General features: G+C 36.6%; 1 protein-coding gene across 1 annotated transcript in view; it reads right to left on the reverse strand.

The window, feature by feature from the left end:
* The window catches only part of LOC107671160 (metabotropic glutamate receptor 3-like), a 42036-nt gene that overhangs the window by 15828 nt on the left and 16856 nt on the right, over positions 1–9352 (reverse strand). The window contains exons 2-3 of the mRNA XM_016464027.1: positions 6212–6822; positions 968–1841 (exon numbers count right to left, since the gene is read on the reverse strand). Coding sequence (XP_016319513.1) covers positions 968–1841; positions 6212–6670 — 1333 coding nt within the window. The 5' untranslated portion in view covers positions 6671–6822. The remainder of the gene's footprint in view (positions 1–967; positions 1842–6211; positions 6823–9352) is intronic.

The raw sequence follows: 9352 nt of genomic DNA on the forward strand, positions 1-9352 counted from the left end.
AAGAGATGTATTTATTATTACTATTACTATTATTGTTATTATTATTAAATGTACATTTGAATTTCTGTAGTACATCCCTTATAAAAAAAACTACCAAGGTATTTCAGGATTTTACTTTGGTACCAACATGTTATTTTAGAATTGGTACCATGAACTTCAATACTATGGTATATTTCAAAATACCACAGTATTACCATCTAATATTGCCACTGTACCATAGGACCATCATAGTACTTTTTCTAAGGTTATGCTGTGCTATAGACCATGGTATTTATTTACGTCTCTCTGCAGCCTCTTTCTTCTCACATTAAGAAATTTCAGCTCAAATCAATATTTAATGTTCATTTATTTATTTATTTGGTAAGAAGTAATGTAATCAGTTAAATTATGCACAGTCTGCCGGTCATTATTGCAAAATGACCCCCTTCAGGGTGATATAAGACCACTCTGTTTCAAGTAAGGGTCTTGATTACCAGTCGAGGTTTATTTTGCATCTCTACATTATCCCTTATGTATTCATTATGCGGTGCTTATGTATAATGTAATTGTGCTGCTGTTCCCATCATCTCTGTTCGGCGTAGTCAGAATTCTCTGCATCTTCTCCTACTCTAAACTTCTAGCTATCGTTCGCTCTCTCCCTCTGTGAGTTTGTCTTTGAATGTGTTTGTGCATAGTCACAGATAAGTGTGGCATAATCCCATCTACCTGCCATGCCAAACTGTGCATGCTGAGCACTTTTACATAGTTTATTTTTACCTGCCTCTCTCCTTTAGCTGTCAGTCAATGCCGAGCTCTCAGCGGCACTGACAGAAGACGCTCGACTCGTGCCTCATTCTCCCAGTCGCAATCAAGACACACAGTGTCTCTAATTACAGAGTCTGTAAACCTGTCGTTTCAGAACCACGGAGTAACACAAATACGGTGCTAGACTGAGAGAAACTGGGAGAAGAAAAACAGAGCAGGTTACCTCTAAAGTTGACGTGAAGTAGGAATTCCCGGTAGAGTTTCCTGCCGTCAAGACTCCGCATGGCGTCGCACAAGCGTGTGGTGTTGGCACAAAGAGTCCGTTGCATTCGATGCAAGGCGTGTGCCATGGCATATACGGCATTTATGACAAACATGATCTTTGATTCGGGCTCAAAATTTGACTTGTCGATAGTAAGGTCTGGGTCACAAGGTGGCTTTGGGGTTCCCGCCCCTGCTGCCGAAGCACTGCCCAATGAACACTGAAACTTTTGCTCCCAGAAGTCTTTGAACCAAGGGTTGCGGTGATTATTAAGGGGCGTGAGGCTCTGGAAGTAGCGGTTGAACTCTGGTATAGGCTGAGCCGCGAGCTCCAACGTGATCGCACCATCCGCCGTGAATTCGTTCCCTTTGACGATGCTCTCTTGCGCCCCCCATCCGTCGCTCGCCACCCAGAGGAAAGATGCATTGAGGTGGGCGGCAGCAGCGATGAGTTCTCGTGCATCGTCGCTACGCAAAAACAGCACTGCCACACGGGCCGTGGGCTTTTGTAGAAGCTGACGAACCACCGCCTCATATGAAGAGCGTTTCGCGCTCGACCGTCCCACTTTTTCCGAAGTAGCTATACAGATGTTTCTTAAACGGGCTTGTTGCTCAAAGGCTTCAATTCCTGTTTCTCCGTAGTCACCCTCTGAGGCAACGGTGGAAACATAGGTCCAGTTGAAGGCACGCAGGATCTCCGCCATGGCCTTGGCCTGGTAGAAGTCTGGCGGGACGGTGCGTGCAAAGTAGTCGTAGCGAGATTTGTCGCTGAGTTTGGCACTGGTACTGGCGTAGCTGATCTGAGGTATCTGAAATAGCCGCAGTAGGTTGGCAACCTGGCAGAAACACACGCACAAACATACAACATTACAAACCCTGATTCAATCAATAAGTCAGCACCTTAGGAATTAATTATCCAAAGTCTATGATACATAAAGTATTCTTGGTAACACTTTCTATGAAGCCCGTATTTATAATACATTATAATGAATGCATAATGCATTATAAAAAACCTTATAATATGTTGTATCATCTCATGAATATTCATAAGAACAGTTTTAATATATTATAATATTTACTTATTTGTGGTTATAGCTTTTAAGAGTATGATTATTTATAACACAATGAACACGTTGTATCCACTTTTACAATGGATTATATTTCTCATAGTTATAATGTATTATGAGTCTCATATCTTGCCATTTTTCTTATGCTACTTTACTTAAAGCGGTCAAAGACCACTTATAAGTAGTAATAATAATAATAACAAAAAAATGTTCTCTCAAACAGCCATAAGATGAGATATCAGATCAGATGAATGTGTAATATGACACATTTGCTTTGAACTATTTTTATTGTAATATCAGTTTGATTATTTTGATGGTACCCTTTAAACAGCTGTTGATAAGTGACTCTGCAACTACATATCAACTAGCGGTCATTAGAGTATTAGTATGTCTGCTACTGTAAATATTTGCTAACACTTTATTTTGATGGTCAACCAACAGATAAACTGACTATAAGTGTCTTTGCAAGTATGTCAACTTATTCTACCATACTAGATTCTACCATTCTTGAGCATACTAATACTCTAATGAGAGTTAGTTGGCATGTAGTTGCAAAGTTGCTTATAGTCGATTGATTAAGGGGACCATCAAAATAAAATGTAACCATATAAAACATTGAATTTTTTTCAGTTGGAGTTTAAAGCTCACATCAATTAATTAACATTAGCTCCACAGGAAACACTCAAATAACACTCAACATCTAACCACTCACAAGATGTAGTAAGATACTGTGCAGATCTTAAATAAACAATGTCAAGATATGATACAGTCCATTATTCTGTAAATGAAATAGATTTAATATGGTGTTCATTGTGTTCATTATAAATAATCATACGCGTAAACTTATAACCACAAATACGTAAGTATTATGATGTATTATAACTGTTGTTATGATTATTCATGAGTTGATATAACATATTATAAGTTTTTTTTTTAATGCATATTATGCATTCATTATAATGCCTTAAGAATACCCTTATAATGTATTATAAATACGGGCTTCATAGAAAGTGTTACCGTATTCTTTTTTTAGTCTTTTGATTGGATCAAGCCACATTAGCCCAATTAAGAGGATGCAGGCAGCCTCAGCAGGGCTGAGCAGCGTGGAAATGTTTCTCTTTAATGAGACGCAGTTTGGTTCTTCCATATCACACATCCCACGCACAGAAATGTACAGGATAACGTCTCTTTTCTTGCATAACACTGACACTGGCATGCACAATGACAGCTCGTAGCTCTGAATCAAATCTTTATGTCAAAGTTAGGACAAAACTTGCAGTTCGGTCCTGTTGTATGCAATGTTTATTTTGTGATTTGGGATGCTCACAGATATGTGTTCTACATATGAAAGTAATGAATGTTTGCAAAATGCTCAAAACAAGAGTTGCTGACACTTTGTTGATGTTTAGTTGTAAGTAGAGATTAAAGTCAACTTGAAATCAAAATTGAACATTTTATTTTCTTCATGCACATTCCTGGTCTTATTGTGATCGATCAGAACATGTTATTCCAAAGCTAAAAAAAAAAAAAAAAAGTTTAAATCAAGTCCCATCCTACTTTTCTTTTTTGCTGACATCACTGAGGCCATGCATGCTATTGGCTAATTTTAACCGGTTTAGGCATTGTTTTAGCAAATTTGAATTCTGTCGTCTTCATTCTGGTATGTAACACCCATTTTTCACCGTATGAATAGGTTATTCAATGAGAAAAAAATTAGGGTGGGACTTGATTCTGTTGCTTTCTGAAATACAAAACCGTTTACAAGTTTGAGTATTTTTTTCTCTTTCAAAGCTGAATTTATTTGATTAAAAATTCAGTAAAAACACCAATATTATAAAATATTATTACAATTTAAAATAACTGTTTTCTTTTGGAATATATTTTAAAATATAATTTTTTCCTATGATGGCAAGGCTGATTTTTCAGCATCATCAGTGTCACATGATCTCTCAGAAATCAGTCTAATATGCTGATTTGCAGCATATTTGAATGTAAAAAACAATGTAAATGTTTGTCACTTTTGATCAATTGAATGCATTCTCAATCAAATGAATGCATTCTCGCTGATTACATTTATTCATTTCTTCCATAAATAATAAATCTTATTAACCCCAAACTTTTGAACAGCAGACTTTAACGAGAAGACAATAATCTAAATAGGGCTAATCTATAAAGCTATGTCTAAAGATGAGTCCCACAAAAGCAAAAATTACCTTGTTTTTTCAGTTTGATGGGAAGTAAACCTGTATTACTTTATCCCATTGAATGCTGAGATATGATGTAACTTAAAAGAATATGGAGGAATGAGGGACAGGAGAGAGTCTGAGAGAGGGAGGGAGGTTGATTGTCAAACAACAGCCGGTGTCGTGTGAGAAAAACAATGCCCAGTTGCCGGCGATGAAAGGAGAGCGATGGATAACAATGGTTATCTAACGAGAGACCACTGTGAGGTCACAATTCTCCCAGCTCTTTCTCTGCCAGAAACAGAGCAATATTGCTAAATAAAACTGCAGGAAGACAGGGAAAAGAGTGACTGAGAACAAGAAAAAGACAGAGAGAGGGAACAAGAAGAAAGGAGGGTTAGACAGATTATGGATTTTGGAACTGATAGAGGAAGTCAGCTTTAGCTGAGCCACAAATGGGGAGAGGGTTATGCAAAATTATGCAAATTCCCATGGCTCTGTCACCAGTGGTACTAGAAAGTAACAATGCACAACACACACAATAGTATAGCCGCAGTGCTAATCCGTGCACGTACACGAGGAAAGGAAAGAGCAAACTGGATTTACAGGAGCGAAGAATGGAAACGGGGGTGGCGCAGAGTTTTATTTGAGGGCGGCCCTCTAAATAATGGATTGAGTTCTTCATAGTTGGTCAGGAAAAAGAGCCGTGTTGTTTTTTTGCCAAGTGGTTTTCTAGAGGGTAAAGAACAAATTTGTGATTCTGAACTTGCAAATAATTCAGTAATATTGATGAATTCATCCAAACTGTATACATATAAAAGAGGTTTATTTAGGTGACTGTGCTCAAAATGTGAACTGGAAGATCTCAAGGGAGGTTAATTTTAGTGAATTACATGAGCTAATTAAACTCCGCTCTTGAACATTTTTTGCAACTTTATTTCATTGCATATTTTAAATTTGTGAAATCAGACTATGTTTAATCCATTTGTTTGGGACTATATGGAACACTATATAAATATTTTAGAAACACATTTTTAAAAATGAATGAAATAGGTTTTTTAAATTAATATGACCTGTCTATGTTTATTTAGCTTAATTATATTTAAATTTAAATTTTAAAATAATGTTGTTTCCTTATTTCTTGTAGTATTCCTTCATTTATTTATTCCATAAACAGTTTATTATTTTAATGTATTCAAGTAGTTAGAAGCTGTGCATTTGTTCCTATAGATCTGTTCGGGCATGTCATAAACTTGTAGGTTGCTTATTACTTGCACTTACACACACACACACACACACACACACACACACACACACAAAATGCAGATAAATCAATGATTACTGGAGTAAGTTTTGGACGAAAATGCTATTTCAAAAATACTGTTACTAGAAAATACTATTTCAGTCTTTCAGTCTTCATTACTTGTTGTTTCTTTGTAATTAATTTACTTAATTTGTTATTTTTTATTTTCAAGCTATTATTGAGTGAAACTAGTTTATTTCAGGCATTTTTTCAGTGTACTTACCTTCTTTATTTGTTGATTTCTTTAGATATTTGGACGTTTCGTTTTACTACATACATTACACATAATCATATTTCAAATGTGAAAGTTAAGCTTTTTAACCTAAGTTGCTAACAATATTTAATTTATTCCATAAACAATTTATTATTTTATTTTAATGATTTTTTTAATTTTTAGTAAAAACTAAAAAGTAATTGCAAAATTGTCTATGTCTTACGAAGAAATGTAGTATATATTGTGTAGTAATATTTTTAATACTCTGTTAAAGTAGACATATGCATGTAATCTGGCATGTTGCATGTAGGGCATATGCAAAAACGAATTATTTTTTGATGTTTAATTTGAGTAAAACTTTTCTCATTAACTCATTAAATATTAATAAATTGTATTATTTTGTGTATTTTTCATTTAGATTAAATTGACTGGTTCTGACCTGTATGGAGACACTGCTAAAAGATCCCCCAATGACACCGGCTATGGCCAGCGGACTGTCTTCCTGTAGAGCATAGGATCCATCAGGACAGATGAACTCTGTATCATCCACTTTTGTAAGTGAAGCCCTAACAAACTCCAGCGCCTGTTCCAGAGCGTAGGTGTCCCTCGAGCAGGTGTCCAGGATGTGGACGCCCAAAGCCACACCTGGTAGCAGACCTACGTCCTGGTTGATCTGATCTATGGCGAAGAGCATTGCCTCAAGCCGCTGGATGCCACGGCCTTCATTGATCTGGCCACATTCGTCCATGCCCATGCCCTTCTCATGGATGGGGAAGAGGCCTCCCAGAACCAGGTCCCCGTCGATCTTAATTTCTTTGCGGGGAGAGTCTCCGCTGGAGAGCAGGACCCCGGTACCCAGCAGCACCAGGATCAGAGCACGGACCGCATACCACATCATTTAAGGGAAGAAGATTGAGGAGGTGTAACGGTCAGGTGGGGAGAGAGCGGGTGAAAGGTGGGCGTCAAGGAACTGAGAGAGGCATGAAGGGGAAGCAGGGAGCTCTGTCTGGTTACTCATGGAGATCCACAGCACTGGGTTCAGCCTTTGAACTGCAAAGAAACACACAGAGAGACACTATAAGGCAAGGAGACAGACTAAGTGTTGAAATATAAATGTGAGAAATCCTAATGCTCAATATGGCAGCTGTAGGACTACTTGCCTTTCAGTTAAAAGTTTGTTTACTCTAGAAAGCACATAAACTGGACCAGCCTGAAAAATACAGGTTGTTCTTAGCCTTAGGAGCAAATCGTATTTGAAATATGTAAGTGACATGTAATCTTGACAAACAGTTTTGGAGATTTCAGACTTATCCCAGTCAAGTAGTTACTCAGAATATTTGATTTATGTACCTATTTACATAATTTATTTATTTATTTTTCGATATTTGGATATTTTGTTTTACTACACAAATTACACAAAATCATACCTTAAATGCGAATTTTGAAGTTTTTTTTTTTTTAACATAAGTTGCTATAGAAGAACTGCAATAGTTGTGTGATTTGTGAAGCATATTTGTTGATATTTTTAGTTCACCAAAGTTTTATCTCACCCTTGAGTTTTCCAAACCTATATGAGTTTCTTTCTTCTGCTGAACTTAAAGATATTTTGAAGAATGTGTGTAACCAAACAGTTGCTGGTCCCCATTGACTTCCATAGTATGGAAACAAAATACTATGGAAGTCAGTAGGGACCAAATCCTGTTTGGTTACACGCATTCTTTCAAAAATCTTCTTTTGTGTTAAGCAGAAGGAGGAAATTCATACATGTTTTGAACAACTTGAGGTTGAGCAAATTAATGATATAAGTTTAATTTGTGAGTGAACTATCCCTTTAATGAATGTAAAGAAGTTGAATAGTTGTCTGATTCGTAAAGCATTTTGGTATATAAAATACGTTTAATACATGTTTACAAAATACATGATACATGTTTGCTATATTAAAGTACATGTTTATCGTATAACTGTGCAATTATGTAGTAGAACAAAATGTCCAAGTATCTTCTATAGCATTGCTTTCCACAGACCTTATTTTACTTATAAATCCAAAACTGTCCTTATAAAATCCCAAAGGAAAATCCAGAGGGAACGTATAGGTCAAAAATGCTAATTCTCTTCTGGGTTTTTAGACTACCGCCTGAACAGCTCTATTACCTGCATAGGAAAATCTACCCAGGGGCGTTTCAAACCTTGCTTGAACTGAATAAAATAGGCTTTTGTTAGTCATATGAAGAGACTCAGACTTGAGCATTAGACATTTCAGGGCTCTCCTGTGTTTTGCAGTGTCAGTTTGTTCTCTGTAATCACAGTGTTCTGTATAGAGTTGAAAGAAGATTGTCTGCAAAACCAACCTGCCAAATGTACAACATGCGCGCACAGACAAACGAGTCTCAACAAATTCACTTAACACCAACTCCTCCGCGCCTTCCGTACTCTTACCAACAAATTTGTCAAAACAGATTCTCAAGGATGGAAAACACATGAGAAACATAAATTAATCAGCACAGAAGCTCAGACAGATGATGCAACTGTTTAGCTGATTGAGGACAAAAACTTTGTATCCATTAGTGCTGTTTATTTATTTAAATTTGTTTATTGTCTTTTAACCCTCAATTCACTAAAGGAATTATGCTAATCAGGTAATTATGTTATCATGAACACATTTATTTGAATTAATTACTGCTTCTATGATCAATAGAAAATATATGCAGGTGTCTCTTTTGAATAGTAAATTGTATCCAAAATTACTTTTGCTGCCTGTTTTTTCCCCTTAATTTGCTTAATTAGAATGAGCTAAAGCAACACGATTCATGGACATTTCACTTAAATGTAAAAAAAGAATTAAACATAATGAAATTAAGTTGTGACAAAATGTTCAAGAATTGTTGCTTAGCTCATGCAATTGAGTAAACAGCCAAAATTGTATGTTGTGATCTCAAGCAAGATTATTTTGCCCAAACTAAGTTCCATTCAGCTGTGTGGAAATGTCATGAGTTTATTAAGTTTAAGCCCAGATAACTTTTTTGAGTCTGTGTTAAAGCACTAAATTCAACAGTGCATGATGTAGTATTACGTAAGCGCAGATTGTGCCTGGTTAAGGTTTTTTGCTCTGAAATGTGCAAAAGTGGTGCAACGGTTTGTGAATTTGCCTGAGAAAATCATGTCTGGGGAGAGTGTGAAAAACTCTTGTAAAGCTAAATCCATGATGTCCTGTTATGTAACATCTTTTGCTTTCCCTTCCTCAAATGAGCATTAATGTTTCTTCCTTGTTAGTATGCAGTTGATTTCCCCCTTGTTAACGGAGCTCAGATGACAGAAGTATGAAATACTAATTAAATCCTGAAACTACGACTTTTAGAAAATGCTACGAATTTAGCCGCCTGATAAATAGCTTCTCGGAGAGCTAAGCGAAAGGCACCAATTGTTAAATCTGACGCCAGGTATGTGCGTCTCTCCATTTGTGCTGAAACCGTGCAGCCTTGATAACTAAGCCTGCGTTTTTGATCTTAGGGCTTGGGAAAAAACGTCTCTAATCTGATTTCCTCTTCCACTTTTTCTTGCAGAAGGGTGGGCGAGCGCAGGC

The sequence above is a fragment of the Sinocyclocheilus anshuiensis genome, unplaced genomic scaffold, assembly GCF_001515605.1.
Source record: "Sinocyclocheilus anshuiensis isolate Anshui unplaced genomic scaffold, SAMN03320099.WGS_v1.1 scaffold1141, whole genome shotgun sequence".
Taxonomy (NCBI): domain Eukaryota; kingdom Metazoa; phylum Chordata; class Actinopteri; order Cypriniformes; family Cyprinidae; genus Sinocyclocheilus; species Sinocyclocheilus anshuiensis.